The sequence below is a fragment of the Polypterus senegalus genome, chromosome 1, assembly GCF_016835505.1.
Source record: "Polypterus senegalus isolate Bchr_013 chromosome 1, ASM1683550v1, whole genome shotgun sequence".
NCBI lineage: Eukaryota > Metazoa > Chordata > Cladistia > Polypteriformes > Polypteridae > Polypterus > Polypterus senegalus.
Window position 1 is genome coordinate 266825080 of NC_053154.1, and position 22650 is coordinate 266847729.

At 36.8% G+C, this 22650-nt stretch overlaps 1 protein-coding gene across 5 annotated transcripts in view; it reads right to left on the bottom strand.

Moving 5' to 3' along the window:
* Nucleotides 1-22650, bottom strand: part of LOC120541666 (adenosine kinase-like) — a 562677-nt gene that overhangs the window by 386362 nt on the left and 153665 nt on the right. For all 5 annotated transcript variants that reach the window (XM_039773555.1, XM_039773528.1, XM_039773547.1 and 2 more), the window contains exon 4: nt 6964-7042. In XM_039773555.1, the coding sequence (XP_039629489.1) occupies nt 6964-7042 (79 nt within the window). The remainder of the gene's footprint in view (nt 1-6963; nt 7043-22650) is intronic.

Sequence of the window (22650 nt, forward strand, 5' to 3'; positions counted from 1 at the left end):
TTTTGGTTGACTTTTAATATTTACTCCCACATTAATTACGTCCACAGCAAGCCATCTACTCAGTTTTCTAACAGATACATTTCTATTAATTCTAATTTTTAGCTCTTTTACTACAACACCAAAGTGTTTCATAAGAAGACAAGAAAATATATCATTAAGAGTTAAATTTGTACAGTACCTTTCATAGAGTACCACTAGGTACTTTATAAAAAAACAGAGAATAATTCATAGTAACAAGCTAACAGTACATGAAAATGTGAAAATCAACACACTGTTTTTATATATACAGTGGAACCTCGGTTCATGAACGTCTTGGTTCACGTTCAAATCGTACAAATCGGTTTACGACCAAAAAGTTTGAAAAACTTTTGCCTCTGTTCACGACCACACACTCGGTATACAAACAAGCCAGTTTCCCTTTCAGTTTGTACGTGTTCAGTCTCTCCCTGTGCATTTCCTGTGCAGCGAGCGAGCGCAACACACACAGGCACGAGAGAGAGACACAAACAGGCGCACGAAAGAGAGACACACACAGGCGCGAGATAGACACACACACATAGGCGCGTGAGAGACACACACACACACACACAGAGGCGTGCAAGAGAGAGACACACACAGGCACGCAAGAGAGAGACACACACACAGGCACGCAAGAGAGAGCTGGACGCATAAGGTAGAGAAGGCAGTTAAAGAATGCACTGGGCTTGTTTTTGTTTTCATTTCTGTTTAAAGCGATCGGTTCGTAGCGTGCATTGTTGCAATGTTACTTTTCTTGGTGGTTAATTAAATTACGTTTTTTTTCAAATGTTCATTTTTTCCCTGTGCTTAAAACTCATTAAAAAAAGTGTTTTTAGCGAGCGGTACTTAGCGCCATAGCACAAACTATTGCAGTGTTAGTTTTCTCTGTTGTTCAAGGTTTTCTCAGTGTTATTCAATGTTTATACATTTAGTTTACTATTACCCTGTGCGTTCTATGGTATAAACAACTATATTTGTGCTTAAAAACTAAAAAAAAAATATATTTACATACAGTTCGTACGGTCTGGAATGGATTAATTGTATTTACATACAATCCTATGGGGGGAAATTGCTTTGGGTCACGACCAAATGGGTTTACGACCAGTTTTGGAACGAATTATGGTCATGAATCGAGGTTCCACTGTACTGTATATACAGTAATCCAAAAAAAGAAGTTATTTGTTTACAAAAACTCTCCTCAGGGACAAGACTTACATATAATTAAGAATAACTAACATTATGTATTGTCACACATGTGTGCATGGGGGCCAGTTTGCATGTTCAAATAGTGTTATTTGTCAGCCAGAAAGGGAGTTGGCGCTCTCATCTGATCCTCTTTCCTCTTGTTCCTCTGCAGTTCAGCCAACCAATGACATCACCACCAGTCTGATGACATCATTTCCAGTACCTCTAATCTATCTTCCTGCTACATCAGTTCCTGTTATGACCGCCCTGACTCCATCTCTTCCTCTTATCCTATATATTTATAGCACAGAATCAACATGTTAGTCAGTTCAGTTGTGAACTCTGCTTCTGTAAAGATGTGTTTCTTTTATTCTGCTGGTTTTTCAGTATATGGGGTGGCCAAACCTTTTTCTGTCTATGTTATATAATTTAGCCTGGATTGTACTGGGCACGAGTATAAACACATGAGCATATTTTTAATTAATGATGCATACTAAATGTTGAATAGAAATTAGAATAGTCAATTGTAAAAGGGATCACTCAGTAATCTTACAAAAACATTAAAAATTTCAGAAGCAACAATTGTAGCAACGTTAATCGGAAATGTATATATATTTTTTCAGCACAACTTTTGGCTGAAAAACTATGTTTATGAACTGTGCATACACTACATTCTAAAATAGTTAAATCCAAGTTAGGGTCATTGAGGTGGGTATGTGGTTGGAGCTTGTCTGGAACCTACTTTGGCTGCACTGAACACAAGGCAGGAACAAACCCTAGATGAGACATTACTCCACTGTATTGCATGTCCAGGTCTTGAACACACCTGCACCCACACCCACACTTAGTAAGCATAAAGCTGTCAACCTAACATTAACGTACTTGAGAATGTAGGATAAAAATCAAAGTACCCAAAGGAAAATCCACAAAGACACGAAGGGAATATGCAAACTTCATATGGACAACAATTAGGCAAGAATTAGCACTAAAGGGTGCTAGATTCATGAGGCAGCAGCAGTAACAACCATTTTGACACAGCGCTACCCATTCATTGCCTATATCTGATCATTACAGAGATATACTTTTAACACTAGCATTCAACCAACAGTTTATAGGTACTTTTATCTATTAAATAAACAATAGCCATGCCTGTGTGTTATGCCTTACTGGAGTGGATATCATCTTTTAATCTTAATCATGGTCAAATTTCAAATGCTTGAATTTTACTATTTTCTTACCAAAAATGCCAAAACAAAAGTTCACTCATAAATATTAAAAAATCGGGAGTGGTCTCCCATAGACTTTCTCGTATACTCAGATATGGGGATGAATATTTGAACAGGAAACTGCAAGACGATAATTATAGTTTTATACTATGTACATTAAAGAACCATCAACAACAAAACAAATCAAATTAATAATATACTGAACAATTATTATAAAAGTAAAGTTGAATAAATCAGATTCTGCAGCTGCATGAATAAAGGGTAAAGTACAACTTCCGGTTAATGCAAATAGCCTAAAAGCTGATAGAAATCTAAGTTTTGTACCTAATACTTTTATGCAAAATTTGGTAGCCTTGTAAAAGCGTACTCAAGTTATCGTGTTTACACACACACACACACAGACATAATTCCAAGAATTGTATTTTCTGACTCAGGGAGGTGTAAAACGTTGAGATTCATCAAAATCTTGAAATGGAATTTTTGGAGGATTCCAAAACTTTCCAGTACTTCATATACAAGAAAGTCAGGGAGGTCTAAAACATCAAGATTTATCAAAATCTCGGCATTGAATCTTTGGATGATTACAATACTTTCCCTATACATTGTATACGAGAAAGTAAAAAAAATGTTAATCTCAAGAAAGGTTATTTAAAACCGGATGTAATGCTGAATTAAGAATGCTATGCCTCATTTACTACTTCACCATTGCTTGTGCTCACTCTTTTAAGTTTCTTTTGACTTCTGCCAAATGATCTACGAATGCAAGCCTCTTCAAAATCTGTTGTGTATTTAGTTGCTTTGGAATTGGTTATAGAAAAAGGATACTTACAGAACTGCTGGTATAAGAGGTGTCCTTTTGGTCTCAGCTTTTAGGTCCAGGCTGAAAATTCACTAGTTTAGTCTATGATACATTGATTGCAGCTGAGTATTAGCTGGACTTACTGCATCTTTGTTATTATTTTTACAAAAAAAGTGGCCATTTCAATAATTATGATCCACTATTATAATCCCCCTTTATTCTGATTCTCTTTTCAGCATCCTGCTGTAGTGGCACTGCTCTAACTCCAAGCTTTTTTCTTACCCATGGAAAGAAACTAGAGATACTGGGAGCCTCACAATCCAAATATGAAAGGATTTTCTTTTTTATTAAACTGCCCAGCACAAACTTATATAATGCTGCAAGTTGGCCTAGTTCTCCAGAAATACGAATGTGTCTGACTTTGTAGTTCAACTCTGGATTAAAACTGACTGTGGGACGCAGAAGTTAATTTCCTCCAGAGATACTGCTGTTTTTGTTCTCCTCTGTTACACTGCCAACTAGTCATATCTCAACAACATTAATCAACATATACTATTATGATGCTTTAATTCTAAATTTCTGAAATTACTTTGTATTCTTGGCATTTAGTTTTTTCATGTTTGCATTTTCTAATTTTTTAAGTTTGTAATTGTATTTTACCTGCAAACCTGTGAACTATACAAAAAGAAACTGAACTGTTCTCTGGAAACAGCACAATATGACAGCTGCCAACCAAGAAGATGGGCTACTTGAGGAGATCAAAGAACATTTTTTCTTGTTGTACTTTATGTAGCCAGAGAACAAACCAAATCAAATCTGGAAGAGCATGCAAATGTCATAACGAGATTTATCAAAAAAGTGTGTGGATGACCACGTGTCTGGAAAACAATCCATAAATTTCATAATAGGAAACCATGAATCACCACTGACATCACAAATTTACTGAAAACACACAGCAATGCAATTCCATATGGAGCTACAGAATTACAACAAATGCACATACAAGCTCATGATGTGGATATGATTTACACTGAGCGTAGAAGCATGAATGTTTTGTGCAAACTTTGGTAGCTTTTAGAGATGCTTACAGTAACAAACAAACCTCATCCAATATCATCTACATTTTCTCTTCCAGATAAACTTAATGCTTTTAATACCCACTTTGATTAAGATAACAAGCAGCTCATTGTTTAACTGCAAACAAAACTATGTGATTCACTTTTTTTCATTTCTACACATAATGTAAGGAGGATTTTTTAACAAGTTAGACAGAACAACAGAATAGATTTTAAAACCTCTAACCACCAATTAGCTTAACGTGTTCAATTACATGTTTAATATTTCACTGACAGATTCTGTGGTCCTCACCTGCTTCAAACAGACAATAATTATTCTCGTCTCATAAATAAGTGGATTGTCTGAATGACTATTAACCAGTGGCATTCACTTCAGTCATGATGAAGTGTTTTGAGACTGCTGCTAAGACACATTTGATGTAATATTTTAGATAGTCTGGGCAACCCACATTTTGCATATCACCACTTCTGGTCCACAGAGGATGCCATATCCTTTTAAGTTATATCATACTGGGTAGGTACATTAGTAAATAAAAACCTGTTATGTCAGAGTTCTGTTTGCAGAGTACAGCTCAACATTTAATATTTTTGTGACATCAAAGCTGACCACCAAACTCCTTAGCTTGAAACTTTGTGCCACCCTCTGCAACTTGGAATAACATGCAGAACTGGATGTGTACAGATTGGCAGCATGCTATCCTCAACACTGATGACTGACATAGGCTGGGTTAGGCAGTGTCGATCCTTAAATGCTTATTTCAATCCTAAACCTCTGCATTGAGTGTTTTAATGACTCCTTATTAGAAATAAGATGTAAATGACAAAGTAGCCAGCAGCTCTCCATCTAGCTTTATTCTATTTACATCTGTGTGTGTTCATCATGCACGGTTTGATTTAATAAAACGCTTAGTAGAAAAAAGTAACAGTCTAAAAATTATTTGTTTTAGGCTTCAAATCATTTGGATTATATTCTTGGAAAGGAAAAAATCAACATTATAAAAACCTTACACTGCACAAATTAACAAGCCATAACATTAAATAAGGTCTGAGACTGGCAAGGATTGGTTTCTAATTAAGCAACTGGGTTGGAATGAAAACCTTTAGTCACTGTGGCTCTATAGAAACGACATTGCCTACCCTTGACATGGGCTAGTGAGCAGAGACCCCTTCTGGACTCCTTGTCCAACTATGACTGTCTGGCCTTAACACATTAAATTTGCTGATGATACCACAATCACTTTAAGAAGTTGGTCATTAAAAATCAGAAGCAGAAAGCAGATCACATTACCAAATATATCAGGGCGGATACTACTGAAAGGGTGAGTAGCGAAACATCTTTTGGAGTGAAAAGAATACCTATAAAACTGCATTTTTTCTGTTTTTTTCAAGCTACTTTATATAAGTGATCAAACTTTGCTATTGTTTATGTCTGTGTGTTAATTCAGAATTAGTCACTGAACTGGACTAAGTGCAAAAATTAGTTTTAATTGGAGACATCATCACATTTGTCTCCTAAACCATTCAAATGTGTATTGAATTTAATGTTTGCAGATTCATTTCCATGAATTAAGCAAGTGTTTCAGTAACTCTGCAAACCACACATTTGAGATTACACAGGTCCATTAACACATTGCATTTCACATAATTGCAGAGATTTGCCTTGTGCTTGGTAACATTAATGAATGCTAGTCCAATGTGGAGGTACTAAAACATTTTTTTTGTTTTTGGAATGATGTATAAAAGGATGTGTGCAAGGCTGGTGCTCCATCTAAGTTTTGGCTCCTGTTTTGTGACCACTGTAGCCAGAATAGACATTGTCTTCCTGAGATCCCAAACTAGACATGCCTGTCAGAAAATGGATGGTTGGATGAAAACCTTTACCCATGTAAATAAAAACCCAAGGACAGATGCAAAGCTTCTGTTCTTTTATCTTGTTTGCACATTGTGCTATATTAGAAAATTAATAATTTCACCGCTCATTCAGTTGACAGTTGATTGTATGGTCACATTATCAAACTCTCTGAATATGACCAACATCCAGCTGCCTTCTGTTTGGGACATATATAACACACATTAGAAAGGAAAACATTATTATTAAAGATAATTTTGCAAAGTTGTTTTTTGCACAGTCATTTAGAGTCTATAATTGTATACAGTGTATTTGTTCTCTACATATGCATTTGAGGCAAGTGTTTCTTAAGTAAGCATAGCAACGTTCACTATTGTGAGATATATTGCACATCTACACGACAATAATCTTGAACTTAAATCTTGAGTGACAATTCATCTTGAAGTAGAATTTCAACGATGTTTTCTGTATATCATTGTTACTGTCTAGAATATGCATCTTACAAAACTGAACTTACAGTTTTAGAGTTCCAGTGAAATAAATACATAAATTGTTTTTATAATGAGTCTTTACTAAGACAAAAGTTCAATGAAACAAAATGGCTCAAGCTTAGGCTTCAAAAATTGGTACGGCATACATTTTAATCAAACACATTAAGTAACGAATTATCAAAATCAACAGAAAATATGCTAAATACACTTTAAACTTTAAATGTGTTGATCAATCTACAATATTTGATTTATTATGTCCAAAATTAGATTTGTGGTGCCAAATTATAAAAAATAATTAGATATATAAAATCTAACAAACCTGGGCAATTTTAACAGAGTTTTGTGTTGAGCCACCAGCATGGTATTCTACTTTGAACCTTTTCACAAGCTCATCAAACCTGCAAAGAAAAGAAATTAGACAATCTATTAAAATGTTTAAATTTCCCTACTATAAAACATAAAACAAATATCGAACAGCTTGAAACAAATGATCACATTTGACTCTTGATTCACCCAGAAATAACCTAGGATTCTGTCATCAACCATTTCTAAAGGTATGAAGCAGGCAAAGGTTCAGCCTTTCAGATTTCATTCTTGTATGTCAGGAATGGGCTGGGGCTTTGCCTTTAGCCCATCAATCATGTGACTGCTGTCTGCAGTAGACCCTCCGCTGTGTCTGCTGCTACACAACGCTTAGCACATAAATTGTATTTTTCAGTTTTTCTATAGTGAAATAAATTCTTTCTGTTTTTCATCTATCAATAATAAGGCTTGAGAATATAAGACATCACATTTAGTGATGATACTGCAGTACTTTTCATCTGAACAATTCCTGCAATTATCCATGTATTTTCTGAAACCGATTTTCCCATGTGGTGGATGGCCGGCGCCATCTTAACACCTTCTTAATGTAAGGTCCAGGGGAGAGAACACACACAGGGCATTATCGCCCCTGGAGCGTTAAGACAGCAGCCCTCCTGGCTTTCAGCAGTTCCTCAGATTCTCACAGGGCTTCATGGGAAGTTTGAGTTTGGCACAGCCCTGTTAGAGTTCCATGGGTGCCACCAGTGGAGTGCTACAAGGAGTGCAGAGCCCTACTTTATTGGTTTTCCGTCTCACCTATAAGTGATTCTGGACCACGTTAACAGGTCACAGTACTCCTGGGTGAAGGATAAAAGAACCCTGCTGACACTACTCCAAGAGCCAGAGTCAGGAGGGAGAAGGCATAGCATGCTGGTGGAGGAGTGGAGGCAGATAAAGAGAAAGAGATAGAGCGAAGTCAAAGAAGAGAAAGTGCTATGTGCATTATTATTGTGCTTTGTATTGTGCTCTGGCTAGTAGGAAACTGTAGGGAAGAGTTTCCCACAATAGAATAAAAGGCGTTTGTGCTGCTAAACTTGTGTCTGCATTGGGTTTGGGGAGCTGGTGCACCCACCGCATGCCATACCCATCATTATGCAGAGCTCCACTTTTCACTGGCATTATTACCTAACTAATGCGAAAAACTACCCATGTAGATACTACACTGGGACAATTCACAATTACCAGTTAAAATGGATATTTTTAAAATGGGAGAGCCCAGAAAAGATAGAGGTATATAATTCTCTAAGTGTCCATATTAGTATTTCTTCAGACACCCCAACTTTCTTCCGACATCTTAGAGACAGATAAGGTCAATTATTAGATCTAGACTGGCTCAGTACAATTAACTGCTGGACAGTGTACAAGAGTGCTCTAAAATCGACTGGCCAATTCCAGAAAAAATTTAATTTAACAAGTCTAAACCTAGCTGAACAGACAGTTGTACAACCTTTAATAATGTGAATGTTTTCATGTTTAGAATGTCATACATTTATAGACGCAGAACTGGATTGAGCAGATCTGAGAATGTGTCATGGAAAAGTGGAGCCTACCCTGGTAGCACTGAGTGCAAATTGGGGTACAACTCTGGCAGAGTTCTAGTACATTGCACAGTCTACTAATTTAGAAAATAAACTTGAATTGACAAATACAGCCTTACAATTCTTTGGATCAAAATTTAGATACTGTACTCTGATTTTGAAGTTTTAACATTTTTATTATCTAGATAAGAGACACATTGGCATACAGATTAATCGGTTTAAAAAAGTCAGTTATGTGATTCAATACGTGATGACAAAGATTCACATGTGCAATGGTAACACTGCTTAAAATTTTAAATGTCTTATTTCAGTCTTTCTGTTATTAAATAGAGACAAACATTAGATAACTACCCCTTCACATCACAAATACAATAATGCTTTTGATCTTTGTAAATATAAATATTTGAGTGTCTTTTAAGTGGGATGATACATGTAGACCAAGACTAATTTATACTACGTGTTCATTTAGCCAACGCTGTAGAAATGACTAATGTTGCTTTCTGAAGGTTTACACTTCTCAATTTTAAACTTCTTTAATGGCTTCACCCAATTAGTTTCAATAAAAAGCAATAAAATTATAATCACTGTAACATGTGTATTAAATAAAACTACAGTAGAATCTAGACAGATTTAGATTAGTACCGTTTGTCTTACTTGGAGTAAATTGTAACAAGATGATTATAAATATACCAGTGCATCCGTGTTATGAAGAGAAAATGATAAGGATGTGCGATTCAAGCAATTAACAATAAGGAAAAAAATTTGCCCAACATCCTGAAAAACAATCACGAAGGATGAAAATAAAATAAACATATAATTCATGTCTCAACATTGTAAACTGTAATGCTACAGTTTATACTGTCATTATGTATAAATCAGATGTCACTCAATTATTGCAGCACCCTTAAATAACAATAAGTTAGGCTATATTTACCACACCTCTTTTGGTAGTAGATTTAATTTCTAGAAGGCGGCTCAACCTTCTGTCATACAAGATAAATAAAAATGTAAAACTGAAAAAGGAAATGTCCTATTACTTAGTGAGTTCTAATGATAGTGTAGCTGCAACAAATTGTTGCTCACAATAAATGTTGATTTGGAGTAAAATACTTTAATTTTAGATACATATGCTATGTTCAAGACTTGGTATCAAGGTCCTGCAGTATGACATAAAACTACAGATCTTTTATTCAAACATTAAAATTTCAGGGGCATGGAAAACAAAATCCAGCTCCATTGGATTTGAAGTAGAGCAGCTGTCCTAATTTTGATGTCTAAATGTACAAAACTACGCACTATTGTCTGCCAACAACACTGTTAATACAGAGCTAAATACATGTGGTTTTACAATAAAGTCCAAAAGCCACACTCTGCTGGAACTGTTTTCTGAATATGTCAATGTTATGGAAAAGCACCTTGTGGCAAATTTTGCCTGCATTAATGGGTGCAGTTACATGGAATTATAAGACTTCCCTAAGGCTTGTTGCTTAAATAGCTCGGCAACATGTCTGGAATTTGTGCAAAGTGGGAAAGCAAGAATGTTAAAATACCAAAAAGAGAAGTAAAAGCTAGAATTTAGCTAGTGTTCAATTGTATAGTCTATGGTAGTCTGATTAAGTACTCCATAACCATGTAGTATTTGTCTGCCATAATTATATTTTGTATATTGTTCTAAATGTGTAAGAAAAGATACTGTTTTATGATTCATCCTTACTATCTGCTGCTTTACACACTATGATGTATATTTGTCTGGTGGGTGGGGAAGTTTGAAACTAATATTTAGAAACACACAGTATGTGTCCTGGTTAAGTGCTATTTGTGAAATTAGAAATCTATGCAAAAATACAAATTAACTTCAGTTAGCTTTATTTTAAATGCTAAAATAAAAAAGCTGCAATGGCACAGTGAAAGCTGGAAAATACAAGCTGGAATCCTGTTTGGCCAATCTGTGACTAGAGCTTGCACATCTATGTCTCTGTGGGGATCTTCTCTGGATTCTCTGATTCTCTCCCTACATCTCAAAGATAAATTAGGTGATGTGCAAAGGTGAGTCTGAATTGGCTGTGTATGACTGATTGTGAGTGTGAATGGCAATAAGTGCCCTTTGTGAGATGTGCTTGATACGGCTGATACAGCCTCCAGTTTTGACACAATCCTGAAATGGAGTCAAAGGTATTTCAATAAATGGTAATTTTCCAAGCTACAGAAAATGTACTGTAGTGCTGGGTGGTATACCGATTCATACCAAAAAACGTTTTTTTTGTTACGATATGGATTTTTCTTATACTGCAACACCGGTTTAAATATCCTAAACAACATTCAGAATGTGGCGCAGTGAGAAACTGTTTCACTGCTGCACCGCTAAACACCCATGCAACAGAGTACATGCGTTAGTGGAGGCATTGAGCAGTGAAAATGGACAGAGAACATTCTGAAACTGAAGCTGCTTCAAACGATAAAGTTGAACATGATGACAGAAGAACTTTTGCCGAACAAAGGAGCTGTGTCTGTTGTCTGGAGATACTTTGGTTTTAAAAGGTCACATGTAAACCATTATATTCAAATGTGTGAATACTGTTTCTATACTGCTGGATAATACTGCAAGCCAAGTTGTACTTATTTAATTTTTTTTTCCCAATACTGTGTAATATACCTGGGTACTGTGTAATAGTATGACGATGCCGGTCCCCTAAAGACTCCCTCTTCCCACATGGGAGTCTGTTGAACCAACACCGTCAATAGTTATGACAGAGATGAGCCGACAAATCTTATTGAAGCCAATGACGTGCTTTTGTTAAAAACAGACAAAAGTAAAACCGTGTGTTCAAAAAATACAGTACCCAAATAAATAGCAAATCCATAAAACCAGTAAAACGTGGGGATAAAATCCATAATAAAATCAATCCGTTAAAATAGAGGTTAAAATGCAGTCTCTCTCCTCACTCACTATAGCTTAGCTTGAAGGAAGGTCCAAATTAATGATGGTTCAGTTGGTAAAGATGTCATCACCAAGTTGCACTTGTTTTATTTTATTTGGTGAATACTCTGTAATGCACCTGGGCTTGACGTCTCAAAGTAATAGTATTATTACTGGAAGTTGCACTATTATTTATTTTATTGTTATTATTTATTAGTTTAAATATTATGCAGTTTAATGATGGCAAAGTTGTTTACAAACTCACTTTAATGTGCCAGTGAACAGAGATTGTTAACATTAACAGAAAGTGTAGTTGGTTTACAAAAAATATTTACTATTCCTTTTCTAAGACATGTTCAGTACAATACAACTTTTGACAAGCACTTCTGGATATTTTACGAAGTCTAAATGCCTATTTAGATGGTTGACAATATGTTGTCAAAATTTTAGTTTAAGATATTTGCAAAATTTGTTCAATAAAAAAGTTCTATATATTGACTGAAACTGTCATGCAATGTGATTCCTTCTCTTCATTAGTGCCATCCCCTTGAAAACTACCACTTTAGGGGGCCATGCAAACCTGTATTAATACTTCCGTGCACATTAAAATGTTTTTTGTACAATGTACAATTCTCATGAAAGTGGAATAGGTTATTCTTAGCCAGTCTACTGCAGTAATTGCAGTGGAAAATGTGTTTAACATCCACTCATGCATGGGAATAAAATACCGTTGAATACCGTGAAACCGGTATAATTTTAAAAAATACCGTGATATAGAATTTTGGTCATACCGCCCAACGCTACACCAACTAATTTTTAGATAGTTAATGCTCTAAAATATAGATGCTATTTTTCCACTTAAATCCATGCTATCTTCCTGACTTCTCCTCACTTACATTCATCAAATTACTCATATGATATAAAAGAAATAAAAAAAAAAGGAACATGGAAATAATTAATGTAAAACTTTGCTGTTATTGACCTTTACTGGTGATTTAGCAATATCGACAAATCAATATAAGCTGTCTGCTATTGAGGTTTAAAAAAATAGGATTTTAATTTTAAACTTCATCATAAGCAATGAAATGTACAGTTTCAAATTACGGTAACTTCCACCAGGAAAAAACAAATACGAAGAGGTAGGAAATACTATTTTTTGAACTTCTTTGCAACACACAAGCACTTTATAAGAGCCTTGATCTCTTTTTTTTAACCTTACTATTTGTAAGAAATGCTTCGAAAACTACAATTTGATTTGTATCCATCTATAAAGCAAATAATAAAAATCACTGTAATAGGGAAATTAGCAATTTTAAAGAAATACAAGTGGTTTTTGAGCTCCTTTATAGGAAACTCAAATGTCCAAACATAAAAAATACCTATGGAGGTTTTAAAAAAAGCATGTTCATCTTTCCAAGAATGGCAAAATCAAATAACATAAAATAAACCGAGTGTAAAGGCTCACTAAATTCACCTGTAAAACCCCACTAAACTACCTACTAAAATATGATTGACGGTGATTTAACATCATACATTGCAGGCTGTTTATGTTCAATTAATTTTCTAATGTATGCAAGTCTAGAAGGAGAAAAAAAACTGAAGAACAATGTTTAATTTAAATCTTAATTTAAACTCAGCCCAGAGAAAAGCACTGTAGTAAGCTTACAAAGTAATGAAACACTGCATAAATCACTCTTAACTACTAATGAGCAATGAATTGTAGCTTAACTACAAAGTATCAGGTAAGAAAAATTCCATGTTGTCATCTTGAAAAGTAGAATAAAGAATGAGGGTTTGATGGTTCTGTGACTGACACATTGTTTTTAAACAATAATGATATTCCTGACCCTGGAACAAATGATGAATACGATCCAAAGTTTGCTAAGAATACCCGCTTTTGAATGCAAACTTACATTTATGAAGACCAGGTTAAACTTATGAACACCAAATGTTAACTTATAAAAGGGGAAAAAGAAACTGCATAGTCAAGAATCTGCAAGATTCTTTGCTTTGAAATTTCTTACCACAAATGTTACTAGCGTTGAAAAAATGCACTTAAATGTCAGTTTGATAAAAGCCAAAAGAACATTTCCCACATGTGTTTGCAGTTATGTATATTGAGTCAAGATGGAAAAAGAGTAACAGTCATTTAAATCACAACTAAAACATCATCTTTTCATTTTAATTTACGAGTGTCCCTGCAAGTTCTTAGAAATTAGTTTTATTAACCTCTGGTCTCATACACAAAGCTGGTTTACACTCCTTTCCTCTTCATGGAGATTCCACGTATTTTCACTCTTTTAACAGTAAAATCTAGATGCTGTTTGAATGTAGTGTGGACAGACTCATAAGGAACTCTGTGACATGTACGGGTCCTATGGGAACCGAGTGCATTAAGGCAATGCATTATGGGCATTTCCAGATATCCCTTTGAAGCAGAATAGTCCAGTTTAATCAGTTCCAGAGTTGAGTTTCAATGGCACAGATAAAAAAAAAAATAGAATGGTCTTCTATGTTCACTGTTATTACCTAAATTCCCATATGTACTATATATTTTAATTAGATGCTTCCAAAAGTTACAAAACAAGAAGTACTCTTACCCCTAATATTTCATACAATATGTACTGATGAAATATAACTTTCAGTTCAATATATTGTCTACTCATTCTTTCTTCAGACTTGATCTCTAGTAACCTGAGCTGCAGAAAAACCTTTTATTGACCTTGGAAATTCTGAGCTAAAGATTCACCATACCGCTCTAGCAGAAAAATGTGAAAAACATTCCATAGTAAAAAGATAATGACAGTGATGAATATTAACTCTTTTTATACCAAGTACCAGTACCTCCATCTATCATTGTCCTGAGAGCAACAAAACCTACACATCTCACAGTTAGTTGACTCATTGAAATAAAAATTACTATATTCTTTCAAACTAACAGAACCAAAATAAAGCTACTTGGAATGTAAAAATGATCATAAGATAAATGCAGATGTAGCAGAATTAAAACCAAACAAATAGTAAATAAATAAATTAATTCATAAATAAAAGAATGGTGACACTGCTTAAGAGACCCATAATTAAAAAGATTAATGTATTTCTGCCAAAAAGTTAAAATCTGCATTAGTCACAGGTAGTATGAAAACATCGAAATGAGACCGGATGTTCAGCCTGAACTGCAGTCCCTCAAAAATAAACAAATTAAACCATGTAATACTTGAGCCAAAAAAAAAAAAAAGCGCTACACTTTTACATAATACACACTGGGCACTGAAATAATACAACCAAGGAAAGCAGTGAAACCTGTGAGCTTGCTGCTCCACAGCTTTACCTTTAAAGAGCTATTCATCACAGGTCTCAACATGACTCAGAGTTAGCGCTGCTGCCTGATGGTAAGGAGACCATCATGTTTGTCCTGGGATTTCCCTGCGTGGAGTTTTAATGTTCGCACTATGTCTGCATGGATATTCTCCCATTGTCCAAAGACATGCCGGTTAGGTGAATTGGTGGTGCTAAACTGGCCCTAGTGTGTGTTGGGGGTGTTGGTTAGTGTGTTCAACGTGTGATGGATTGGTACCCTGTCCAGGGTTTGTTCCTGCCTTGCATCCTATATTCTGACCTGGGGATAGGCTCTAGCACCCCACGAAACTCTGGCCTGAATTAAGCGGGTTAAAAAATGACATATTTTTTTTCAATTTTTTACTAGTTGTGTGCACTAACTCCTACCTCTTTTTTTTTGCAACTTTTTTTGTAGTATGGTACAGAACGACCAGCTGATACCCAGTTTTTTCCTCACTCTTAAGTGTGAGATATTTTACGGAGTGAAAACTTACAAACTACACCGAGACAATTTTCCTGTCCTGGAGGGCACTCAGTTGAACAATACAAATGCTTTTCCATACTTTAAAAAAAAGTAAACAACATACAATTTATAAATAGCATCAGCTAAAGTATTGATTACTGGAGCTTTGAATCTGCAGAGCATGGCCAATTAATCATGTGCCCGATCTGATTGGCTGATAATGGGGTTCAATAAACTAGTCGGTAGAAGTGACACAGATCAGACACAGCTATTTGATCTGAGCCATTAGAGGACATGGGCGATCGCTTAGCGTGCTATTTAAGAAAGTCAAGATGTTTACCTCAGACACCGAGGGACACCAACAGCTACATATGGGCTTTCGCCTCACTATATTCACATTTACATTGGCATGCACCCTTGCTTAAAATGTCTGTTACTGTGAACAATTAGGTGAGCAGTAGATTAACTTATCACTAAAAGGTATAAAATTAAAGAAGACATTTATTTCATTTTCATGCAAGATTACTTTTTTATTTTCATCATTTACAGGAACAAAATACCAGAAAAATTAAAAGGGCCTGAGACAAAAGTTTGGGCACTCAGCATGGTCAGTACTTAGTAACACCCCATTTGTAGTCAGCTAGGAATCTTTCAGTTCTTTCTCAGGGTATTTTTTCCCATTCGTCCTTGCAAAAGACTTTTAATTCTAAAAGATTCTTGGTCTGTCTTGCATGCACTGCTCTTCTGAGATCTATCCACAGATTTTCAATGATGTTTAGGTCGGGGACCGTGAGGGCCATGGCAAATCCACCAAACTGCGTCTCTTGAAGTATTCCATTGTAGATTATGAGCCGTGTTTCGGATCATTCTCTTCTTACAGGACCTATCCACTGTTTAATTTAAATTTTTTTTTTTTTTTTTTTTTACAGATGGTGTGATGTCTACTTCCAAAATTTGCTGGTATTTATTTGAATCCATTCTTCCCTCAACAAATGGCATGTTCCCTGTGCCATTGGCTGCAATACAAGCCCCAAAGCATGACCGATCCCCTGCCCCCAAATCCTTAATAATTGGAAAGGTGTTCTTTTCCTGGAATTCAGCACAATTTTTTCTCCAAAATGCATCAGGCTAGTTTATATGTTCATTTTCAAATTACAGATGCAAAATTTTGTGGCTAGGATGCAGGAAAGGTTTTCTTCTGCTCCACTCCAGAATCTTCTTGAAGGTCTTTTGTAGTCAAACAGGGGTTTTTATTTGTCTTTCTAGCAATCCAATGATCAGTTTTCTTGGTCTTTCAGGCGTCCACTGTTCCTTTTAACTGGCATTTCTTAATTACATTACGAATTGGGGAAAAAGGTACTTGAAAACGCTTTGCTGTCTTTCTTGTAGCCTTCTTCTGTTTTGTGAGCATCAAGTGTTTTATTTTCAGAGTGGTAGGCGGCTGCTTAGAGGAATCCATTGCTGCCGATTGTTAGGACAAGCCTGAAGAAGTCTGAGAATTTATACAGCTTTGCAATTTGCTTCATCTGAGGTTTCCTAATGATGACTGTGAAGAAGCCATGGCCCTAACAACCAAATAAAAGCCTGAGATCTTGGCAAAAGTAATCTGAGTTCTCAAATATCTTGGGGTGCCAAAACCTTTGTATGGTGCCCCTTTCCTTTTTTACTTTACAATTGTACAAAAGAAAAACAATGCACTAATCTTGCATAAAATGTTGAAAAGAAGTGTGTCATCTTTAACTTTATGCCTTTTTGTGATCAGTTTATCTTTTGCACACTTAACTATTCTCAGTAACAGACATTTTAGGCAAGGGTGCCCAAACTTTTGCATGCCGCTACATTTGATCATATGTTAAAAATTCAATACATGAACATTTTGTGCTTAATGCATTTCTGTATGCTTAATTATCTATATATATATAATTCACTAAGGCAAGACAACCATGGAAAGCACGCCGGAAGGGGCGTGGATTCACTGAGCCGCCAACAAGTAAGACACCTATGGCGCACGCAGGAAGGAGCCACGCCCACCAACTCCTGGCACCTCCGAGCCACGTTGACTGTTCATAGAGGCATGTTTCTCACGGAGGTGAATCGCCATATGCAGCGTGTAAAACGGTTTCCGAGGGGTATCCCATGGGATCCTTAAAACAATCCTTTCCAACTGAGGTTAAAACACAATGAAGTAAGCAGTCTTTAAAAACACACGACCGCGTGCACCATAGCAAACTGTTTAACACGCTACATACAGCAATTCGCATCCACGACAAACATGCGTCTTCTTCACTCACGGACAATTATATGTTGCTCTCTCCAGAGTTCCATCTTTTCATTCACTTTCTGTTGTATTCTCACACCAACCCGTTTTAGACAACCGTGTCTTTCCAGAAGTGTTTAGCATTCAATTAATAATTATGCATGAGATTGAGCGTGTGTCTACTCGGCGCAGAGAGGCGTGGGTAAGGCGTTGAACCCCATTCGGGCTGCAAACCGTGGAATTCCCACTAAGTGCGACTCATACGCTCCCACTGGTTGCATCCCTACCCTTTGTGCACACCCCCCTCCCACCTTGCGACTACTGTGGTTGGGTGTCCTTGTGGATTATATATAGAAAAGCAGTCAAAACCGCACAGAGCAATGAAACATCTACGTGAGTCACAGATGCATCTGGACTGTGTAAAGATGACAGCGACTCCATTGACAAGTTGGAGGTGGGCACATGAGGGGGCAGTGCATACTGAACGAGAAATCAGCAGACTAGCATGATGGAGGGAGCTGAATGGACGTCCTTCTCCTCTCCTGCCGTTCCACACTCCGCACCTGAGCGCAGTGCACTCGCATCCCTCTGTCTGACAGGAGAAGGCGCAATGAGGGTCCGCCAGTTTTCAGTCACGGACGATTGTGTGTTGGTTCGTTCCATGCATTGTTACAATGTTGCTTTTCTTGCTGATTTATTACATTACCGATTTTTCAAATGTTAATTTTCTTCCTGTGCTTAAAAATCATTAAAAAATCGGCCTGATTATGCGGCGTATGGTACACCGCAGGTTGGCTAGTTACTAATAATTAAGGTTTTTTGTTTATGAGCATCTGCAAACCATGCAGCACTAATGACTTGTACACTGCGCAGCCTTCACTTAACACATCATCACCCCCCTATGTGGCTTTCTGATCCCTGGGTGCAAAAAACATGTCAGTGGCTATTTATATTTTAAATTAGTCAAGGCATGGTGAGAAATGTTTACATCTATTGTTAGCAAAGAGCACTACAGTAGAAAAATGTGTCTATTTTATAAAAGACCATGAAAAATACAAAAGTATTGCAGCATAGCATGTCTGAAATAACACAAAGCAGAAATTAACCTGAAGGCATTATGGTAGAGCTATAGCACTATCTGCAATAGCCTGTAATAGACAGGAAGTCATGCAAACCCTTAGAGCGGTGGAGCCTTAATTATAACTGTTTTAAGTAACTCTCTGTTCAGGCAAAGTGACATTTGACTGGTCCACCATCATCACTGCCCAGTGAACAGAAGTTCAGTCAAAGTAGCAACATTTTAAAGAAGTCATACTCCCAGAATTATATATCTATTTGTTACTGGAAAGGAAGTATTAGTTTGAATAAGTTACTCTAATTAGCTTCTCTTTACAATAATTGACTTTTACTGCTTTATTTATTGAATATAATATTGTTTCAGAATTTTCACTATTGTTTTATTTAATTATACTGATATAGTTTAATTCAGAGCTATACTGTTATTGTTATGTATACTGGAATACAGGAGCGCTGCAGGGGACTGTACTTTCTCCGGTCCTGTTCAGCCTATATACACCGGACTTCCAATACAACTCAGAGTCGTGCCACGTGCAAAAGTTTGCAGACGACACTGCTATCGTGGGCTTCATCAGGAGTGGGCAGGAGGAGGAGGAGTATAGGAACCTAATCAAAGACTTTGTTAAATGGTGCGACTCAAACAACCTACAACTGAACACCAACAAAACCAAGGAACTGGTGGTGGATTTTAGGAGGCCCAGGCCCCTCATGGACCCCGTGATCATCAGAGGAGACTGTGTGCAGAGGGTACAGACCTATAAATACCTGGGAGTGCAGCTGGATGATAAATTGGACTGGACTGCCAATACTGATGCTCTGTGTAAGAAAGGACAGAGCCGACTATACTTCCTTAGAAGGCTGCCGCCTTTCAACATCTGCAATAAGCTGCTGCAGATGTTCTACCAGACAGTTGTGGCGAGCGCCTTCTTCTATGCGGTGGTGTGCTGGGGAGGCAGCATAAAAAAGAAGGACGCCTTACGCCTGGACAAACTGGTGAGGAAGGCAGGCTCTATTGTTGGCACAGAGCTGGACAGTTTGACATCAGTGGCAGAGCGATGGGCACTGAGCAGGCTCCTGTCAATCATGGAGAATCCACTGCATCCACTGAACAGTGCCATCTCCAGACAGGGGAGCAGCTTCGGCGACGGACTGCTGTCACTGTCCTGCTCCACTGACAGACTGAGGAGATCGTTCCTCCCCCACACTATGCGACTCTTCAATTCCACCCGGGGGGTTAAACATTAATATTATACAAAATTATTGTCTGTCGGTTATACCTTCATTGTTATCACTCTTTAATTTAATATTGTTCTTTATCAGTATGCTGCTGCTGGAGGTATGTGAATTTCCCCTTGGGATTAATAAAGTATCTATCTATCTACTGTTGTTAATTATGTTTATGAATATTCATTTTACTGAGTAATTGTTAATTGACACTTTTTTGTACATGTTTAAAATGACATAACATATGTTTGCTTTGTTAGAAAATCTAACATTTTAGTTTTGTTTTTGATTTTCATCCACTAATATCGATTATTAGAAACCACATACTCTTTCGATCAGAATTCTTATCAGGGGCAAAAATTTCTGATTGGTCAGGCTCGAAATAAAATGCCTGAGAGAGTGACAGTTAACTGCAGAGCTGTTGGCAGCCCAGCTAGATGAAAGACAGGATAGTGAATTCAGTAAGCATGGATTTTAAGGTGTCTGTCAAATATAGTGATCAAAGAGACTCAGGACTTGCAAAAATATATTTAAAGAACAGTTTACCCAATAGTTCTGTGGGATAGTGTTCAACTTACTATATTAGTAGTAGAACAGATTGTCCTATGTTTAGAGTAGTGCGAAATTCTTGCTTGCACGGCTGATCAACACGCACCATGTTGCCTCACACCAGTACCATGATAACACTTAAATTTACATTTAGTTACTTAGAAGACACTTTCATCAGAAGTGACTTACAAGGAAGGAGGCAAGTGGACACAAGTCTGGGAACTGTTATAAAGCTAATTTTACAAGACAAGGTCACAAAATTGGCCATAACAAATGAAGAACTCTAAAGCAAACAGAATAACACAAGACTAGCTTCTCTTTCTTAACTACAACAAACCTAGCATTAAAATCATTATCAATTAGGAAAAAATTCATATAACAAGAAAGTCTTTCATTATTTCTTAAACACAGTAAGGGAGGCATTAGTTCGGAAAGAGATGGGCAGCTTATTTCACAACCTAGGAGCTACACATGAAAAGGATTGGAATCTGATGGCATGTGGATGTGGTATTACAAAACACTATTCATTAGCACAAATATGCGTGCAGAAAGGAGTATAGGACTGTATACATTGGTGCTAATACATTAACTAAGAAAGCATCAATGATTTCATCTTAATGTGTGCTGCTATAGGGAGCCAGTGGAGTGATCTATGCCTGCTCAGCTTGTTAAAAACAAGACATGCATATAGAATCATCTGCAGTGCCATGGCAGCACATGCAGATATCGCTACCAGTGAGGAGTTACTGCAGTAAAGACTTGACAAGACCAGTGATTGGACAAGAAACTGTGCTGCATAATCCATCAGATATGGACTGATCTTGAGGATGTAATACAGAGTGAATCTGCATGAATGAGAGACATCTGCAATGTGGTAATTGATCATCTCCTCAAGGTTACATACTATCTTGATAGGTGTTAGTGATAATGAGCAATGTGGTAAGATTTACAAAGATAAAGTGTTGAACATACAGACTGGCTATAATAACAAGGGTCTCCTCATTATTGGAGGGTTGAGCTGCACAATATGTTCCTTCATCCAAGTGGAAGGAACAGTGAGATATGTCAGGATTTAAACAGGGACTGTTTGGTTCTATGTAGGGAATGACACATACCATTGATATAGCAGTGATATTAGACTCCATGGGGACTAGTTCCTACTGAAGTAATGAGCAAGAAAAAAAAAAGCAGGCAACCAAGCAGTGATTATGGGTTCATCCCTGTGATTGCCTAATGCAGCTTTGACACTCTCCTTTCCACAGCAGGATCTACCTGCAATTTGGGATTCAAACCATCTGAAAGCTTTCTCAATTAAGTCAGGTTTGGAGAGGGTAGAGAAGGGGATCTGGTGGTAGTAAACAAGAATGTTTTAAATTTCATAATTTTATTTAAGAGAAAACACAAACTGCTTAACTTAACTGTTTCCATAGTACATCTAGAGTTATGACCCTCTTTCCTTAAACCTTATGGAGGAAAAAACACTAAAAAATAATCTACAAAAATGCCTCTGGTTGCTGATTCTTTATTTAAACTTTGATAAATATGAACCATTAATTAAAAGATGGATCCCCATTGAAGTCCACTGTATCAGGAATTTTGTGATCATCATTTTATCTATGTTGGTCCTATATGTATATGTACACTGTGACCAGAGTATCGTATTTTAGTTCAGAACTAAATGATCAGAGAGAATATGAAGAATAACCAACAGGACTGCAAACTTTAAATGTTACAAATGCCAATAGATTTTCTCCAGGAGTGCGGATAATGAAGGTTTAGCTTTCCTCGCAGTAATAGCTAACTGGCCATACTGCAATTATTGTATTAGTGAGAATTTATATTACAATGACAATATTTATATTTAAGCAATGAGGTTTATTTTACTGTTTATGTACTTTGACTTGGATGTTCATTCATATATATATACTCAGCAAAACAAAAAACGTCCTCTGACTTTCAACTGTTTTTACTTTCAGTAAACTTAATGTGTAAATATTTGTATGAACACTAAAAGAGTCAACACCATAAGACATAAACTAAAAATGTTTCACAATGTGCCCCTGAATGAAAAGAGGCTCAAAATCAAAAGTACCAGTCAGTATCTGGTGTGGCCACCAGCTGCTTGAAGTACTGCAGTGCATCTCCTCCTCATGGACTGGACCAGATTTGTCAGTTCTTGCTGTGAGATGTTACCCCACTCTTCCACCAAGGCACCTGCAAGTTCCTTGACATTTCTGGGGGGAATGGCCCTAGCCCTCACCCTGCGATCCAACAGGTCC